The sequence below is a fragment of the Aspergillus tanneri genome (genome assembly GCF_003426965.1).
Source record: "Aspergillus tanneri strain NIH1004 chromosome Unknown AapTan_9_pilon_pilon_pilon, whole genome shotgun sequence".
Lineage (NCBI taxonomy): Eukaryota > Fungi > Ascomycota > Eurotiomycetes > Eurotiales > Aspergillaceae > Aspergillus > Aspergillus tanneri.
The window spans coordinates 282,621-302,610 of record NW_022984636.1 but is presented as its reverse complement, the minus strand read 5'-3'; the positions used below and the strand labels follow the sequence as shown (position 1 = coordinate 302,610).

At 49.8% G+C, this 19,990-nt stretch overlaps 3 protein-coding genes across 3 annotated transcripts; 1 reads left to right on the top strand and 2 right to left on the bottom strand.

Moving 5' to 3' along the window:
* Positions 1-133: 133 nt before the first annotated feature.
* On the bottom strand, positions 134-1,513 carry ATNIH1004_011675 (uncharacterized protein; the record flags this gene model as incomplete). Its single annotated transcript, XM_033576237.1, has 2 exons — positions 134-1,388; positions 1,464-1,513. 2 exons carry the CDS (start codon positions 1,511-1,513, stop codon positions 134-136), a joined length of 1,305 nt encoding a protein of 434 aa, XP_033420901.1.
* A 7,117-nt stretch (positions 1,514-8,630) lies between these two features.
* On the bottom strand, positions 8,631-10,889 carry ATNIH1004_011674 (uncharacterized protein; the record flags this gene model as incomplete). Its single annotated transcript, XM_033576236.1, has 8 exons — positions 8,631-9,207; positions 9,263-9,682; positions 9,762-9,823; positions 9,886-10,357; positions 10,423-10,588; positions 10,660-10,700; positions 10,751-10,805; positions 10,865-10,889. 8 exons carry the CDS (start codon positions 10,887-10,889, stop codon positions 8,631-8,633), a joined length of 1,818 nt encoding a protein of 605 aa, XP_033420900.1.
* Positions 10,890-12,599: 1,710 nt separating this feature from the next.
* ATNIH1004_011673 (Nonribosomal peptide synthetases (NRPS)) lies at positions 12,600-19,144 on the top strand (the record flags this gene model as incomplete). The annotated part of the gene is made up of 2 exons (XM_033576235.1): positions 12,600-12,909; positions 12,984-19,144. The coding sequence occupies 2 exons, from the start codon at positions 12,600-12,602 to the stop codon at positions 19,142-19,144; spliced, it is 6,471 nt and encodes a 2,156-aa protein (XP_033420899.1).
* Between the last annotated feature and the right edge of the window lie 846 nt (positions 19,145-19,990).

Genomic DNA, 19,990 nt, shown 5'->3' with positions numbered 1-19,990 from the left:
CCCCTACACCTAGCAGAAGAAGCAACCTAATAATCAATAATAATCACAAGAATGATCATATGTTGATCAATATAATCAAGAAACCATCTAAAACAATCATTTTAAGCACCTTTCAAGAATAGTGTCTACTTTCCTATTCGGTATTAGCCGAATATCGGATATTATCCAGCACAATATCACGCGCTTTCCGAATATTTTCCCTGAAGTTCTCAGTGCTCACTTGTGATAGATGCCAATTGGTATATTCTTCCACCGCTACTTCAGTCGGCCCGGGAATATCCATGGAATCAACTTGAACAGTAGGAGTTGTTTCAGTACAGCTGTGGGAAGTTATTGGTGGATGAGATGACTGGGTCGGGCCAAAATTGATATTAATTGGAGGATATATAGATCCACTTGTGGAAGGATCTGGGCCTTTTTGTCGTTTCTCGGTTCGCTGCCGCTCTTCTGCGTATAACTGGTCCCGAACCGTATCGGGAATATCATCATGGGTCTCTAGGATACCCCCTTGCTGTACATACTTTACCAGGGCTTTCATATGATGTGTTCTCATTTTATAATGTTTTTTTCCAACTGGATCCACCCAACAGTACTGCCCTTCGTGATGACACGGTGGTCCAGGGCAGCGCATTTTCCTATATACTTCGCGCCACACTGAAGGTTGTCCTGTGGAGTTCTCGGCAGTCACCTGATCATCAAGGTCACAAAGCATTCCATTGGTTGTTGATGTGTTTCCTCTTTTGTCGGTCTTTGATGGAGACGGGTTGCTGTCCTCTAAATAGTTAATAGATATAAAGAGTCTGAGCTTCTTGCCCTGACGAAATAGATTCTCCCACTGCAGAAGTTGCTTCTCTATAGCGGTCCAATCAATATCTGTGTTTTCAAAGCGCTTAGTAAGATCACGTTGTGAACGTTCGTTTACAGCAACAACAACAGTGGTATCATCTGGCCGCACTCGTTGGTTACGTGATTTTTTCCGTTGCAAAATACGTTCAGCCTTCTCTTTTATCTGCTGCCAGTACGAACTAGGCTTAAAGACCAGGTCCTGTTCGGTGTCCTTCGCCAAGGGTCGATTATTGAGTGTCACCTTCCACTCGATAAGATAATTTGTAGACTTAGGAGCATCCTCATTATATGCCCCTCTGTTTAGTTCAGCATCATCAAGGAAGCCAAGACGGCCAGACTCGAGTCGATGCAAGGGAGTAGATGGTTCGCCATCTGTACGGGAGGGGGAGGGGCAATATATAGATGGTGTATATTCGCGGCCGAAGTTACCAGGAGTGGGGGCATATGAGGGAGTTTGCTCCCATCTGCTGACTTGAGTGGCAAAATCGTAATTAATGGGGATAGAGTTTATTTCCTCGAGGCAATAGATGCCGCCGAGAAGCCTAATGTTGAGAACATTTAGTGTTAGCTTTCACACAGTCGAATATGCTGAACTTGAAGGAAAACTTGACTCTGACAAGCCGAGAAGAATAATAAGCAGGGCCATTAGCGTTACACCACTACTCATTGCCTGCATAAGCCCTATATGCCAGGGGTAAGATAGGAACAGGAAAGTGGTTGTTGACAGTTTGCCATTGCAGTCAGGCACTCATCAGTTTGACTTGTTTGCATGGAAGCTTCTAAAGTTCTAAGTTCTAGTTCTAGGGTTCCAGTTCCCGCCACGTAGATCAAGCGTATGAAACAATACACAGTACACACTCCCCATATGACATCATGTTATTTACAGTTTCATACTGTACAGTGAAACATTACGGGATTATAGTTCATCCGAAACCTTTCCCAATGAAGTTTAGTTCAAAGTATACTAGGGTTTGGGAAAGAATTAAAGCAGAACACCGGCACTAGTTTTGCAAATTATTGTAATATCGGAGGTTATCGGTGAGGCCCCGAATAGTGATTGAAGGGGATTGATCCGGGAACTTGAAGTGATCGTGGGATATTCAAAATTGTGGTGGTGATTGTGTGCCGAACGGAAGCTAAACACGGCCCGATGGCGGTTCCGCCCGCGGGGGATCCCAACAACACCCCAAAAACACCGGAAAATTCAGCAAGAGAGAAAGTCGGCCATCACTCCCACCGGTCCCAAGAGGCCAGAGGCGAGGCACCCAAGCGCAATCGGCACCGATACCCATCCTTGATTTTGTCTCACTAAGCGACAGCAATGGAAAGGTCACGAACCAGGAAGTCCGGAAGCTGATCGACAGCCTGAAAGAAATCATCAACCACCAGACCAGAGTTATTGAATCAGCCCGCACCGAAATCCAAGAGGTCAGAACCGAACAGCGAGAGCTAAAGGACCAGAACATAGAGCTACAAGAGGAGATCCAGGCCCTTCGGGAGCAAATCGAGGCGCAACCGGCGAGCAGACACCCCCCCAAAACATGGGCAGAAGTAACATCCGGCACCCCCCGGGGTCCCAGCGTTACCACTCCTCAGCCCCGGAAGGAGCCTAACTGCGTCCGGATCAGCACACAACGCACGCTGGACACTGAAGACAGCGATGAAAACCGGTTCACACGATACCTACCAACAGAGAGCGCCAACACACATATTAGGATGGCCCTACTAAGCTCGGAAACCACAAAAGACGTGCAGGTAGCCGGGGTTGGAACTACCAAAACAGGATACATTATTAGATTTAAAGATGCCCAGTCAGCGGACACGGCTCGAAACAACACAGAATGGCTAGGGGAGCTAGGCAACGACACGAAGCTAGTAAAACCACGGTTTGGTATTGTGGTCCACCGCACCCCCACTGCAGACTTCGACGTGGAAGGGAACAAGACACAAGGAATAGAGAAAGTTATGGAAGAAAACGACCTAGCTGCCCGGGGTTATCAGGTGGAAGATATAGCGTGGCTTAGAAGGACAGATAAACCTCAAGGTAACTGGGGTACAATGGGCATCTGGCTCAACACAGCTGAAGCCGCAGAATGGGTTATCAACAACGGCCTTCTGGTAGGCCAGCGATACATTGGAAGTATTGAACCATACCAAATCAAAAGTAAACGATGCTTCCGGTGCCAAAGATACGGCCACCTGGCGTGGTCGTGCAAGGAGCCGGCAAGATGCGGTCACTGCGCGGGCACCCACGAACAGCGGCACTGCCCCCCAGGGGTCAGGGCCAAATGCCTAGACTGCAATGGAGACCATCCGACTGGGGACCGCAGATGCCAGACCCCTCTAAACAGAGACCTGCAATGCTAAAGCGGAACCTACGCATACTACAGCTGAACATTATGAAATCTAGACCGAGCATGGAGGCATTGGTTAATGACACAAATACCCAGAACTTGGATGCCCTTCTTATACAGGAACCACCAATCTCAGCATTCCGAACATACGTAAACCACGGCGCCTGGCGTGTCTATCAGCCAACATACACAGACACAGACGCAAGGAAAAGGAGCCTACTCTATATTAACAGGAGAATCTCAACAGCATCACACCGCCAAATTAAATGCAATCACCCAGACATCACAGCAGTCAAAATATGGACAACAGAGACGCAGATGCTTTTATTCTCTGTTTATATCCCACCGGCAGACATCTACCAATCCCAGACAAATATTTCCATACAGCCCATACTCGATGAAATACAATCCACGATTCAAACGCACAGCCAGGAAGGGAACCAACAGTCCACAGTTGTTCTAGCAGGGGACTTTAACCGCCACCACCCAGCTTGGGAGACAAACCCAGTCCACGAGACATTTATGGAACAGGCGCAGGAACTAATTAACTTTTTCCAGCTGCGCGGAATGCGATGGTGCCTCCCACGAGGCACGCCAACATATTGGTCTCTAAGCTACCCCGGAAAGACATCTACAATCGACCTTACAGTAACAGACTCCCCTACAAGGGTGCTTAAATGCTACTTGTACTATGACAACTACGGATCCGATCACCGAGGAACCTACTCTGAGTGGTCTATCCAACCCGAGAGAAAACCCAACCTGAAGCCCAGGAGAATGTACGACCGAGCTGATTGGCCAAAGATTGGTCAGACGGTGCAGACAGCCCTCGAGCCGTGGCCGATAGTCAACTCTAAAGCTGAGCTCGACCACATAGTAGCGAGACTAATTTTGTTAACCTCCGAAGCAATTAAACAACATACTCCACTAGCAAGACCTTGCCCCTACTCCAAACGATGGTTCACCCCAGAGCTAAAGACTAACCAAGCGGAGACCAACCGAGCCCGGCGGAAGTGGCAAGAAAGCTGTGCTAGCCGAGGCAGCCATGACCCGTACTCGTTAGCACTATTCGAAGAAATGCGGTGTAAACGCAGAGCGTGGACCAGACTAATTGAAAAGACAAAATCTACGCACTGGAGGGATTTCCTGGACAAGGCGGGTGAAGGCCACCTCTGGAAAGCAGCGTCATATATGCGACCCCGAGACTCCTATGCAAATATGCCTCCTCTAACAGTAGGAGATAGAGAGGTCACAGACAATAAGGACAAAGCTAAGGTCCTGATGGAGTCGTTTTTCCCGAAGATGGCTGAACCAAGTGAGGACATGGTCACGACAGAAAGAGAGGAGATTCCGTGGGAACCGCTCACAGAGCATGAGGTCTATAAAGCAGTTATAAAGGCGAGAGGGACAACCGCCCCTGGAGAGGACGGCATCCCAACACTAGTGTGGAAACGCTTATGGACGCACATTGGAAAGCTTATTACCTATATCTTTACCAAGTCATTAGAACTGAACCACTACCCCAAGCAGTTCAAGCGAGCTAAGATAGTAGTCCTGCGGAAGCCGGGCAAACCGGACTACGCAGTACCAGGGGCATATCGGCCCATCTCGCTGCTGAACACACTCGGGAAGCTTCTTGAGGCGGTAGTGGCTAAGCGTCTGTCATTCTTCGCCGAGAGCTACGGGCTGCTCCCAAACACACAGTTTGGAGGACGACCGGGTCGGAACACGGAACAAGCGCTCCTAGTCCTAATGAACGCAATCGATAGGGCATGGATGAATTCTAAAGTGGTCACATTAGTGGCCTTTGACCTAAAGGGAGCATTCAATGGAGTCAACAAGACCAGCCTCGATACCCGCCTAAGGGCGTTAGGAATTCCAACAATAGCTCGGCGCTGGATTCAAAGCTTTATGGAGGACCGGGCAGCGAGTATCGGCTTTGACGACTTTGAGACTCGAGTTGCACCCCTAGAGAACGCAGGACTAGCCCAAGGGTCCCCACTGTCGCCAATCCTCTTTACATTCTTCAACTCGGACCTAGTAGACCAGACGGTGGACCACCATGGAGGCGCCTCAGCCTTTATCGATGACTACTTCCGCTGGCGCGCTGGCCGATCCTCGGAAGAGAACCTAAAGAAGATCCAGGAGGAGGACATCCCACGAATTGAAACGTGGGCCCAAAGAACCGGGGCCTGTTTTGCTGCAGATAAAACCGAGCTAATCCACATTACAAGAAAGAAAGGGGAGCAGGGCAAAGGACAAATCACTATGCAAGGCAAAGTAATACAACCTTCCAGCACGGCCAAGCTCCTCGGAGTGGTGTTCGACCAAGAATTAAGGTGGAAGGAGCATGTCCAACACGCAGTAAAGAGAGCCACAAAGGTAAACATCGCAATGTGCGGCCCGAGACACCTCCGGCCAGGACAGATGAGGCAATTATACCGGGCATGCGTGGCCCCTGTCATGGACTACGCGTCAACAGTCTGGCATGACCCGCTGAAAGACAAAACACACCTTAGAGCTCTTTGCACGGTACAGAGGGCTGCACTAATCCGAATTATGTCCGCATTTAAAACAGTGGCAACGCAAACTTTAGAGGTGGAGACATACACATTGCCAACCCACTTAAGACTCCAACAGCGGGCACAAATTACTGTCGCCGGCCTGCACACCCTTCCTAGTGACCACCCAATACGTGAAGTGCTAGAGAGAGCCCGAAAACGGAGTCGTAATGCGGTGGCAAGATTCCGATTCCCTCTGGCGCAGACAATAAAAACCATGAATCTCGAGCGACTTGACGCCGTAGAGACTATCGACCCAAAACCGCTGGCACCATGGATCCCACCGGCATTCGCAGAGATCGATATTGAGCCGGATCGACAAAAGGCTAAAGAGAAGGCCGCTGCTCTGCGGGCAACTACAAACACAATCGTCTACTCAGATGCATCTGGACAGAACAACCAACTCGGTGCTGCGGCGGTAGCCCTAGACCAGAAATTGGAGGCTGCAGAGTACCGCCAGGTCTGCATTGGGCCCATGGAATTTTGGTCCGTCTACGCCGCGGAGCTTATGGGGATCTTCTACGCTATTAGCCTGGTACTTAAGATATCCTACAGAACATGGGGATCTTTAGCAGCAAATTGGAAGCCCGCTACTATTCTCTGCGATAGCATGTCAGCATTGCAGGCTATTAGGAACCCATCTAATAAGTCAGGGCAACGGATCATCTATGCCATTCTACAGGCTGCAAGAGAATTGAAAACGCGAGGGCTTTCCCTCCGCCTCCAGTGGATCCCAGGGCACTGCGACGACCCTGGGAATGACGCAGCAGACCGCCTCGCCAAAGAAGCCGTAGGCCCCAAAGGCACGCACCCGTTCCGACACCTGGTCTCTCGAGAAAGAGGATTCATACGGGATCGGATTCTAAAAAAGTGGGCACATGAATGGAACTCCTCTGGGAAAGGTAGCCACCTACGTCAGATCGATAACTCATTACCTTCCATTCATGCTCAACGTCTATATGACTCGTTACCTCGCAACCGAGCCTACTTACTAACACAACTACGATCCGGTCATTCATGGCTTGCCCCCCATGGCAAACTCTATTGTCTGCGTGAGGACGATAAATGCGAATGCGGGGCAAGAGAGACAGTTGTCCACGTCCTCGTGGATTGCCCTAAACTAAGGATCCTACGACAAAAGTTACGGAAAGAAGTCGGTGGAGGATTTAACAACATCTCAGTTCTTTTAGGAGCAAAGAGTCAGCAAGGCAAAGAAACGCCGAGCGGCTCTGCCAAAAACAGCACTATAAGCGCGGTGCTGGACTTTGCGGAAGCATCTGGTAGGTTTCGCAGCCGCGAGCCCAAGGGGCCGCCATGACGAGAAACCAAGGCGCACAGGCCACGACAGGCCTTGACGAGGCTCTAAATTCGTTCGCATGAAGTGGTACATTGTAAATAGACACTCAAGGATAGCTATAGTTGTGGTAGCCTGTATATCGCCGGAGGCGAGAGGTCAGGGTAAATGAAACCATCCATCCATCCATCTATTGTAATATCGGCTGCTTTGGTGGCCATTTTGGTGTTGTAAATGATCAAGAATTAATGAAGTGGTTTTGGTGATCCGCTCGAGTGTGTGATCCGCTCGAGCGTGAGTATGGCAAGCCATTACATCCTCTCCGCAACAAAAATAATATCTCATTTTCAGCCGGCAGAACTATCCCATGTGACTACTAGTCCTAAGCACCACGTAAAGGTGCAAGTCATGCTTAGGTGTTGTACACAGGGCCCGTACAACTAGGCGTGCAGGTGCAGGTATTGGTGCTTGTGCATGCATATATACGGCGCTAGATGCGACTGATCTTTGATTAGTCGTCTTGTACCTTTTTATATAGTTAAGTGGTTTTATCTCTACTAGCGCAGAGACAACCAAACTATTACAAGTCTAATCATTTGGCCAACTTCATACGCACTGATATAGGTCGGTAGCTGCTGACCCTTCCAGGGCAAGACATTGTATTTATTCGCGGCAGGATAACTCCTTGTTATCTTGTGCAACATCGTCGGTTAACTATATATTAATACCTTGCTTATTTAATCCCGTGGGCGGACGCTGCCAGCGTCTTGTAAAAAAAATGCCTGGCACTCCACAAGGTATGCGTCTGTTTACCAAATATCACCATATATTAGGAGTATTCGGTAGTGCATGCGCCAACTGCAAATAGCCGGATCTAGCTGCCTGCTGTACTGTACGAGATAAGCTCTGGCGGTCAGTAGCATATCCACTGGATAGACTACAAGAGCGGGCTGTTGGCCTGGGTACTGAAGGAGAGCATTAGCAGGCTATCGGTTCTTCTTAGCAGTATCTAATTAATTTAGACATTGAAGAAGGTGAACAGGAGAATCCGATTGCTCTATCAGACAACAAGGAGAAGAGAGGGAGGGGGATAAGAATCATCCTATTCTTCTTTAGATAGGTATAATGATTTATATACATGCACAAGCATCAGTACCAGCACCTGCACGCCTAGTTGTACGGGCCCTGTGTACAACACCTAAGCATGGCTTGCACCTTTACGTGGTGCTTAGGACTAGAAGTCACATGGGATAGTTCTGCCGGCTGAAAATGAGATATTATTTTTGTTGCGGAGTGGACGTAAAGGCTTGCCGTACTTATAAGCTAACTTTTGACCAGTTCTTTATTCGGTGCCTGCTGTTACTGTATGACCTATGAAATAAAGATGGAAATAAAACTAAGTTAACTCTATTCGGTGCCTGCAATGAGAATATTAAAGCATGGAGAAAAAAGAAGAGGATCGAGGTAAGCAATGGGGATAACGGCAAATACAATGATCTAATATCCACGAAGGGAGAACGCAGCTAAAAGCTGAGAGGGCTGACGCTCCCTTCCAGTCTTCCATCTCCTTTCCTTCTACCCCCCTTCCTCACTGGCAGGAGAAATAACTATTTCACCCGCTTCAGGTCTAGTGCTCGCGTAGTAACTTGTCGGGGTAGGAGTAATTGAAAATCCGCTGTCAGTGGAGCCGGACACGAGACAACGCTCGTTATCAGCAGGTAGCTCCGGGAGAGAAGGTAAGCTCGGCTGCGGTGGTTCTATGGATCGCTGGTTTTGCAGTGTCGGCGGTGACGGTTTCTCGGGATCCCTTTCCACTGGCGTGCTATCGGCTTCCGCCGGGCAGGAAGGGCGAGGTTGACTTTCGCCCTTTATACCTTTCGTGGATTTTATCCTCCGCCGCACGCACATGATGGCCAGAAGGCCATTGGCGGCAGCAACTGGTATCAAAACGGCTAGGAGAACGGGCACAAGCCATCTGGAATGACTGGACTGCTTGGCATCGGCCGTATTGTTCGACGAATGGGGAGTTCCCTTCACATTTCTGTATGGGTACCACGTAGTAATTGTTTTAGTGTAGGTGCTGTTGAAAAGGCTGGCAAGGCGTTGGTCGCTCCACTCATCCGGCGCGGTGCGACTGGCTCCCCCTCGGCTGCTGTGTATCGGTCAGCCACTGTCGGTCGGCGTGTCTGGAGACTGGGAATATTCACCTCCCCCCCAGCCGATCCACGACCTTTTTGGGCACCCGGTAATCCGACCACGTATCCGGAGAGTACGAGTTCTGGAACTGCAGCGTGTTGAGATTGAAGACCTGCACCACTCCGCCGTCCAGGCAAACGGTCGGGTCCTTGAATCGGCCCCCCAGAACCAGCATCTGGTCTGGGAATACCTTGATGCATTGGTGGCCGCTACGGCCATGGCGCGGTGAGCCCGTGTATGCGCGGAACCAGGTGAAGGACGGCAGCGACAGAATGTAGACATCATCGTACGGGGTCTGTTCTGCGTCTGTACCGTCGTACCCACCATAGAGGTAGATGTTGTGGGAGCTTCCATCCGGTGCGGATGCCAACTCGGTGCAGAACAGCGATCGTGCCCGTGGTGGAGGATCTCCCGTCGTGTTCTGGAGGTACCTGTTCGGCAAGTTTGTTTGTTGACAGTTAGCATTCAGGGTTGGCTGAGATGGTTTAGTCTTTGCGGTGGCCCACCTACCATTGTTTGTTGGCAATGTCATAGATTGGAATCGTAACCAGAAAACTTGAGCCTGTCTCGTTCTATCCACCATCCTGATCAGCTGTTGCTGCGCCCGATCGGAAACTCCTCGGCGTCTACGTACATTTTCTTGGGCCTGTGTCTCCGAGAGTCCTCCGGGGTAGAGGTTTTCCGGATGAGGAACACCCCCGATCACCGCCAAGGCTCCCTGCGCAGAGATCGGGAGCCACACCATCTGAGCATTGGCTCTTGTTGGGATCTCATTGGGAAGGGTCATGTTCGTCCAAGCCTCGTGGCTCATCGTGCTTAGGCTGACGGAAATCAAGGTCGACGCACTAGTGTTGGCTGAGGCGTCGTGGGACGTGATCGGCCCCCAGTTGGGCCCTCGCATCCCGCCGAAGTAGAACCCCAGGCTCTCGCTGGCGACCGACACTCCGGCCCCGTGGGTGATATACCGTGTCATATGGGAAGGCAATTTTGGGCGGGTGAAGCTGGGGTGCCAAGTTGATCGATATGGGCCCCATTGGTACCGCTCGTATCCTAGGAGATCTTGGGCCCCAGGAACATTCCCGCTGTTGGTCAGGCGTGCGACACCGCTGCAATTCGTCATCTTAGTCTCATTCTTCCGTCAAGATAGGAGTGAGGGAAAGAGAATACAGACCCAAAAAGCAGAAACTCATTGTCTGTCGAGAACATTGTGCCATCTTGGAAGTTGACCGGCACGTCATCCGGCTCGGGATTGCGAGAAAACAGGCTGGTTAGGTTTGTTGTTGTGACATCGAAAGGGTCCGTAAGAGGAAGGGTGAAGAGTGTTCCCCTCGAATTTCCTAGTTCATGTCAAGCCGATGTGGATAAAACAGTGTCAGGCATGTGCCTTGCGTGTGCCTGTTTAGCTTACCGTCACTCTGCGGAGTCCCATACGTGCCATCGGAGAATCCACTGAGATACGCATCAGTGCTTGAAAAGGTGATGGGCTTAAATGCTCTTACCTTCGCCACCACAGCGACCCCCCATCAAGGTAGATTTGATCTCGGATGACATTGGCTAGACACAACAAGAGAATTAGAGATGAGCCAGCGGTCACCACGTGCCCCGAATCTTACCCCGAAATTGAGACCAATTACACATGGATATATTAATCTGCTCCAGCCACTGCTGAGCAAGACTCGCTCGCAGGAGGTGTAGATATACCCAAAGAATTAAGGGCTGCGGAGACATCATTTTCAGGCCATCCTCAAACTCATGTATTCTAAGGAGCCCCAAGAATTAGGAGCAGTTGATGTCCGTGAAGGCTCTAGCGCTGCTTGTCTTATTTACGCTGGACGACCAAGGATATGCTGACGGTACTGATGCGAGCTCTGTACAGTGCTGGCCTCCTCCGATCATGTATGTTGTCATCACTGACATAGGGGGCATTGTACAACTGCATCTGATGTATCTGGGTTGCTATTGACCGAGAGGCTTACGAGATACATACATAATCCATCAGCTCTAGGCAGGGAGGGAATCGCAGATCCATTTCATCCAGTGCTAGTAGGAATTTTTTTATTTGTTTTACCTGCATTCCGCCAACAAATAAACTAAGGCATGTAGAAGGTCTGAATTTGTTCCCACTGTGCACTACGATGTACCGTATAGGCTGTATAGTGTTGTCGGCATCTTGGAGAATGCAGACATTTGCACTTTCATTTACCTGTATCCAGGATCCTTTTTAAAATAAAGCAACCAGCTGAATGTGATCCTTCATTGAATTAGGTCTCTGATTCAGCTAAACTATCAGAACATGTCGCGTTTATAAAGGCAAGGTAAACAAACGAAGAATTTAAGCTAACAATCACAGGAAATATACGCGATCCGATGATGTTGTCACATCAACATCATTTGACCGAGAAAGGTGCTGAATAAACAATACTGTACTGTAACCTTCAGTTAATAGAGCGCCTATATGGGAATGCAAGAGACTCAGTTAGTTGACATACTGTGATTCCTGGTGTTTTCACCGAAGGACATCTACTCCTGTAGCTGAGCTATACAGTAGCTCCCTGTGTATCCTTCCCCTGAATTCCATAACAATTAACATTGCCGTACAGTAGCAGTACAGTATCAAATCAATACAAACATGACTATTCCGCTGACGGGGGGAAGGTGCCGGTGAAGTGTCGCATTTTCGTACCAAGTTCAGTTCTTCGGTTGTGTCATGAGTCTGATTGAATAGTTTGTCTAAGTCCTAGTGACGTTCTTTGGTAGGTGTAAAATTCACGTAATGTGCTATCTCTAGCCCGAAAACGCGGCGAACTTCGTGCCCTACCTTGTCGAAGTAAGGGCCATCGTGATAAGATGGCGGATCTACGTACTCCAGTTGCTAGAGAGAAACAAATGAGATGATGCTGGCTACGGGGCTTTCTTCTGCACAATAGCCAGCTGTTGGTCTTACGACAGCTCTTCAGATCACGCAAGCAGCCCCATTATACGACAGAAAATGTACACATGTACCACGATATATTCAGGGATTAGGTTAGTCGAGCCTTGGTAATGAGTCACTGGGGGCGAAACTGACACCAGAGTTGACGATATCAGAGAAAGTGTTCAAGTTGAGCCCAGTCCTTTATGGTTGGCAAGGGTCAGGTTATACAGGTGACATAAAATGTATTTAAGTATCATCCCACCCGAGGTGGCGGAAGCGTATGTATTCGCGCTTATTCGTCACCACCTAAGATATCCGTAGAGCTTTTTCTACGATACCACTTCCTAAGGAGACACTTAGTGAGACTGAATCATCAAGCAACCACTGACGGCGGTTTAGGGAAGCCCATAGGTTTTGTGCTATGAGCGGTTGCAATGGATAATGGTGCAATAATCGATGAGGGTGTTTATATCCTCAGACCAGAAGATTTGGCAAGGTTAGAGGGCTGGAATGGAAGCGTCCCAGATTCCATTAATAAGTGCGTGCACTGGCTCATCCAAGACCGCTGCAAAGCACAGCCCGACGCTCCCGCTATTTGCGCCTGGGATGGTGATTTTTCCTACCGAGAACTAGACCAGCACTCATCTCACTTGTCTCGCCACCTGGCAGGTGTCGATGTTCAACCGGGCATGTTTGTGCCGCTCTATTTCGAGAAGTCCAAGTGGACAGCAGTGGCCATGTTGGGTGATGAAAGCGGGTGCCGCGTTTGTGCTCTGGATCCCTCGCACCCACTGTCACGCTGAAAGACATCTGTGAAGACATCCGCGCAAGTCTCATCGTGTGTTCTTTGCTAAACCAGATGGCTGCTGCCGCGCTTGCTCGGGAGGTAGTCTGTTTGAGTGACGGGTTACCGCTCACAAGTAACCGAAATGTGGACAAAATGACTGCCATGCCTGGTGACCCTGTATATGCCGTGTTCACCTCTGGATCTACAGGCAAACCCAAAGGAGTCGTGATTACCCATACCTCCTTCGCCACTAGCGCACTTGCTCAGATAGAGCTCCTGTCACTGATGGCCACCTCTAGGGTTTTTCAGTTTGCCTCCTACGCCTTTGATGCAAGCATCATGGAAACCCTAACAACATTGACAGTAGGGGGTTGTATCTGTGTTCCGTCCGAGAAAGAGCGCCTGGCCTCTATCACAGAGGCTGCAACCAAGCTGCAGATCACTTGGGCTTTTTTCACTCCCTCTGTCGCTACCCTGTTAGTAAACAGTCAGATTCCCACTCTTACGACGATGGTCCTCGGAGGTGAGCCTTTATCTCCACCCGATATTGCAGTGTGGGCCAAACGTGTGCAACTTATCGTGGCCTACGGGCCTACGGAATGTTCCGTAATCACGGCAGCTCACCCGTCCGTGGAACGCACGGGAGACCCTCGATGCCTTGGGGTCACCAAGGCCGGGGTATGTTGGGTTGTAGATCCACAGAACCATGAAAAGCTCACATCAATTGGAGATGTCGGCGAGCTGATCATTGAAGGGCCGCTTGTGGGCTGTTGCTATCTCAATGATGATAAAAAGACTTCGCAGTCCTTTATCCAGGCGCCGCGGTGGTTGAGCCACTTTCGCGGACTTGGTAGGGGCGACCAACTTTACAAAACGGGCGATCTAGTGCGGTATGCTAAGGATGGGTCGCTTTTGTATGTTGGGAGAAAAGACACCCAAATCAAGGTTCGTGGACAACGTGTAGAACTTGGAGAAATTGAACAACAGGTAAGACGTTGCTTCAGTGACTGCCAACATGCCGTAGTTGAGGCCGTAGTGCCCACCGAACAGATTAGTCCACCGATGCTGGTCGCATTCGTGTACGAGAGGCCGGCTGTCTCGCTAGACAAGCTTCATTACCCAAGGCGCTTTGAGCAGGTCGTCGCTGCACCAACGGACTCCTTCCGGGCCAAAGCAATCGCAGCAGAGGCGCAGTTGTGTGATGTACTTCCCACATACATGGTTCCCAGAATATTCGTCCCATTGCTGCACATACCCCTGACCATGTCAGGCAAAGCCGATAGACACCGACTGCGAGATGAGGCCGCAAGAGTATGCCGTGATCAAATAACTGCATACCTGGAAACCGTGCCTATGGCATTAGGAAAGCTACCGACTGGAGTCGAAAGAAAGCTACAGCGCGTCTGGGCCAAGGTGTTCAAGATCGACCTAAAGTGCATTACCACGGATGCCAATTTCTTTCGCCTTGGTGGCGACTCCATCACCGCCATGCGATTGGTAAACCTGGGGCGTGAAGAAGGCTTAGAGTTATCAGTTGCGGAGGTGTTTGATCATCCCCAGATCTCACACTTAGCGTTGGTGGCCCGATGTACCAACCAAACAGCAGTTGTCGAGGCTGAATGTTTCTCTCTTCTTCCTCCCAGCGAGGCTCAGGATATCATGGCCATAGCGCTAGGACAATGTTATGTGAACCCTATTGACATTGAGGACATCTACCCATGTACGCCGCTTCAGAAAGGGTTGATGTCGATCACAATAAAAAAACCGGATGCTTACGTTTTTTGTGAGAGGTATAAGCTATCCATGGGCATCGACATTGCCCGACTCAAGACGGCATGGCAGGCTATAGTCCGGGGTAATCCAATACTTAGGACTCGTATTATTGAGGCCGGCTTGCACGGAATGTTTCAGGTTGTGACTAAGGAAGGGATACCATGTGAGGTGATAGAATGTCCTACACCGAGCAAGAAGATACACGACACCCCCGTCTCATTCCAGCTTGGAAGCCATCTTGGACGCCTTCGCCTTGTACTTAGAGACAGCTTGCGTACCTGGGATGAACTGGAATTAACCATACACCATGCTGCATATGATGGGTGGTCGCTGCCTATGGTATTCCAGCAGCTTGAAGCGGCATATCATGGGGAACCGCGCTCAGCCCGGCCATTTAATATCTTCATTAAACATCTCTCCCTGGGGAATACGGCTGATGCCGACGCATTTTGGAGATCACAACTCCAGGGCTATAAGGGACAACCGTTCCCGGCACAGTTGTCTATGGATTACACACCAAATCCGACGGAGTCACTCGAATGCCGTATAAACACTGATTTAGAGCTCAGAGGAGATTTTACTCCCACTATTGTCCTGCGCCTAGGCTGGGCGCTTGTTTTGTCCCACTATACAGGCTCTTCTGATGTAGTATATGGAGTAACAGTTTCCGGGCGACATGCTCCAGTTACTGGCATTGAGGATATAATGGGGCCCACAATTGCCACTGTGCCGGTGCGAATCCAATTACAAAGCCACTGGACTGTTGCAGAAGTACTCCGTGTGATACAAGATCAAGCTACGAATATGATTCCATTCGAGCATGTAGGTCTGCAGAGCATCGGCCGCCTAGGTTGGGAGGCAGCAGAAGCCTGTCGATTTCACAGTCTGCTTATAATCCAGCCCCCTACTATGCCAAAGTGTGCAGCAACGATATTTGAGGAGGGCCTGAACCTTACGAGAAAGCAGGAGGTTGGATCCTACGCCCTGACTATGCAATGCGAATACGACAGGAAATCCCTTAAACTCCGGGCAGCTTTCGACAAACAAGTCGTGCCGAGGCTGCAGATGCGGAGGATCATACACCATTTCAAGCATGTGCTACAGCAGGTCAGCACTCGACTAGGCATGCATTTGGCAGATATAGAGCCACTGAGCCTAGAAGACAAGGATGAGTTGCAAGAATGGAATGGAAGCGTCCCAGACTCCATTAAAGAGTGTGTACACTGGCTCATCCAAGACCGCTGCAAAGCACAGCCCGACGCTCCCGCTATTTGCGCCTGGGATGGTGATTTTTCCTACCGAGAACTAGACCAGCACTCATCTCACTTGTCTCGCCACCTGGCAGGTGTCGATGTTCAACCGGGCATGTTTGTGCCGCTCTATTTCGAGAAGTCCAAGTGGACAGCAGTGGCCATGTTGGGGGTGATGAAAGCGGGTGCCGCGTTTGTGCTCCTGGATCCCTCGCACCCACTGTCACGCCTGAAAGACATCTGTGAAGACATCCGCGCAAGTCTCATCGTGTGTTCTTTGCTAAACCAGATGGCTGCTGCCGCGCTTGTTCGGGAGGTGGTCTGTTTGAGTGACGGGTTACCGCTCACAAGTAACCAAAACGTAGACAAAATGACTGCCATGCCTGGTGATCCTGTGTACGCCGTGTTCACCTCTGGATCTACAGGCAAACCCAAAGGAGTCGTGATTCAACACAGTTCATTCTGCTCCAGCGCTCTCGGACATGGCAAGTTATTTGGTCTCTCTTCTGGCTCCAGGGTCTTCCAATTCTCCTCCCATGCGTTTGACGTAAGCATTACGGACCACCTCACGACCTTGATCATGGGCGGATGCATTTGCGTTCCTTCCGAAAACGATCGACAGAATTGCCCAGCAAGAGCCGCCAATGACCTGGGCGTCACCTTCGCTGATTTAACACCATCCGTGGCCAGGATGCTTTGCCCGTCGAGAATATCTACTATGAAGACAGTTGTTCTCAGCGGCGAAGTTGTTACTGCAACGGACCTGGAGCTTTTGGCCATTGGCCCGACAATAATACGAGTGATGAACTCCTACGGTCCGGCCGAATGTGCTGTGAAGTCAACCTTAAACTGCGATGTTCGCCCTGTAACTGATCCACAAAATATTGGAAAAGCAGTGGGCGGTATCTGTTGGGTTGTGAACTCCAATAATCATGAGAAACTGGTGCCTATTGGTGCCGTTGGAGAGTTACTAATTGAGGGCTCCATTGTCGGAAGTGGTTATCTATGCGACCCAGCAAAATCTTCGGCCGTGTTTATCCAAGCCCCGTCATGGCTACGACGCTTCCGAGCTGCCGACTACACTGGAAGACTGTACAAAACTGGCGATTTAGTACAGTATGTCGCTACTGGCGAGCTACGCTATATTGGCCGCAAAGACACGCAGGTCAAGCTTCGCGGTCAGCGCTTGGAGCTTGGCGAAGTCGAACATCAGACACAAAAGTGCTTCCCGAGCGCCCACCAGGTTGTGGCGGAGATAATCATCCCAGTAGTCTCTGGCAGGCAGCCGAGCCTGGTTGCCTTTGTATTTGATGGGCGAGGCAGCCGTCAGGCAGCTGACCCAAATGCATTGTCAAACAGCGCGTTATTTGGTCCGCCTGATGGCAAATTCGCGTCCCAAGCTGTCGCTGCTAGGCTACATCTACCACAGACACTACCCACTTACATGGTCCCTAGCGCCTTTGTCCCGCTCACCCAATTGCCACTCACGCCATCAGGCAAAGTCGACCGACATCTCTTGCGGGAGGCCGCCGCATCGCTTTCGCAGGAGCAGCTAACAGCCTACACCACCATGGGGTACAAAAAGAGAAGTCCGTCGACAGAAAATGAAAAAAAGCTACAGCGCGTCTGGGCTAGTGTGTTGCACCTCGATATGCATGATATTGGCAAGGATGACAGCTTTATCCCCCTCGGAGGCGATTCTATCACTGCAATGAGCATGGTCAGTGCAGCTCGGAACGAGGGCCTGCACTTGACAGTCTATGACGTCTTCCAGAATAAGCAGTTGTATAAGCTCGCTCAGCAGAATACCAGTATCCAACCCATTGACGGCTCCTGCAAAAACATTCCTTGGTCATGGGCCAACTGTACATCTTGCACAGAGCTCTTCGAATCCCATATCGCTCCGTCTCTCCCTTTTTCCGTGAAGATAACGGATGTTCTGCCAACCACGGAATGCCAGCAGTACTCACTAAATACCCAGGCATTCACTTATTTTCGTCTCCACATTCGTGGTGGAGCCAATATACAACGCGTAAAATCTGCATGCACAGCTCTTGTCGAACGCCATGCAATACTTCGTACTATGTTCGTCCCATACCAGAACCGTGACTTCGTCCAGGTTGTGCTACGCCGCATGGAAGTTCCTTTGAAAATATGCTGTGGTCGGGACATAGGTCCCCTAGCGTATGCTAGGTTGCTCTGCGAGGCTGGGTGTCTGAATCCTCCCCATATCGCAGTACCACCTCTCCATTTCACTCTTGTTGCGCAGGGGAAGGATGCACATGTTCTTGTTATACGTATATCCCATGCACAGTACGATGGAATCTCTCTACCCATTCTTCTGGGTGATCTGGCCGGGTTGTGCGATAAGGAGACACTTGTGTCTCCGGTCACTGACTTTCCAATGTATGTCCGCCAGCGGTATGCACAAAGATCCAATGCGGCGGTCAACTTTTGGAGAAGAACATTAGACGGTTCCTCCATGACGGTACTCAGCCTCAGTCCTGGTCCCGGCTTTACGTTGCAGGACACGCCTGTCAAGACCTCGGGGGAGGTTCGAATATCACACAGCTCTATGGATGGGATTACTATCGCCACGGTTGTCAAAGCAGCGTGGTCATGGGTTTTGTTCACGCATTCCGGGCAGACCGATGTCGTATTTGGCCAGTTAGTAAGTGGGCGCAACTTTGAATTACCAGGAATTGATCGGGTCGTCGGTTCCTGTCTCAACATCACGCCGGTAAGGGTGACATTTCCACAATCATGGACTGTTCGCGAACTTCTTCGTCACGTTCATGATCAGCACGCCCAATCCTTGGCATTCGAAACTACAAGCTTTCGAGAAATCGTGAAAGAGTGTACCTCGTGGGCCAGTACTACAGAGTTTGGAAGCGTGGTCCAGCATCAAAGTACGGACGAAAACCCAACTATCAGCAGGGGAACACATACATTCACTACCAGTCGCTTTTCCCACGCGCAGACGCCACGATATGTCTCTGTCTCATCTAGGGCTTACAACTCTCGACTGCGGGTTGAGATTAGCACTTCATCTGCACTTCTTGAGCAGAGCGCTGCTGACCAGCTTATTAATGCTTTGTGCAACTTTGTGTCTGATTTTGTGACATGCCCAGACATGGTTTTAACCTGTATTTCCACACCAATCTCATGACCGAAAATGGTCGTATACGGCGAATAGGAACCACACAATGATTCGATATAACCTCCGTTGTTCCATTCGTAATATTTTTATTTTTTCAACTTCTTAAACATCAATCGCAATTAGAAGTGATGTTCTTAGGTTCTTCTAATACACCCATACATGATAACCTTAAAAGGTTTCTCAGAATCGCTTTAAATGGCGTTAAACCCATACCTACCGTAGACATGTCAAGACAATCGCCACAAAGTCATGACATAAATAGTATTACAATAGATTGGCCAAGTAGTTGAGACTCTACTATTCGGGCTATAGCTTCCTCATTTCACGTTTCATTTCCTTTTCTTCTCTGCCGAATATTACCATTCTTAGTAGGGGAATGAAATGTAGATCGTGATCTTAAAAAGACTCCATTTCCAAGGGAACTAAGACATACCGTGACAACGAAACCCTCAAGGAAACAACATCATGGTCCTAAGACATGAATCAAAGGAATCGCTGGTAGAGATACCTATATTGTGCTGCTAAGGATCCTGATCCGTAGAAGCTTGTCGCACTACACCATGACGCTTCCCGGTCTCCACTCTCCGCTTGAGCATTCCCTAATGTATCAGTGTCGGGAGTTTTCTGGGAGGATCAAAAACAGTCATGCAGCACAAACAACTACTACGCTCCGTTAGGAATAGGTATTTGGCGCCCATATCTACAACCCCATGCTGTGACAGGTTTCCACAGAAAGAGCCATCCACATAGCTCCCTTTGTAGGACGAACAGTTCCAAGTAGTGCACGATTTTCCGAAGCACAAGATCTGCCTCCATAGAGCCATAGGCTTCCAGGACTGGGTCAACGCTCTAAAT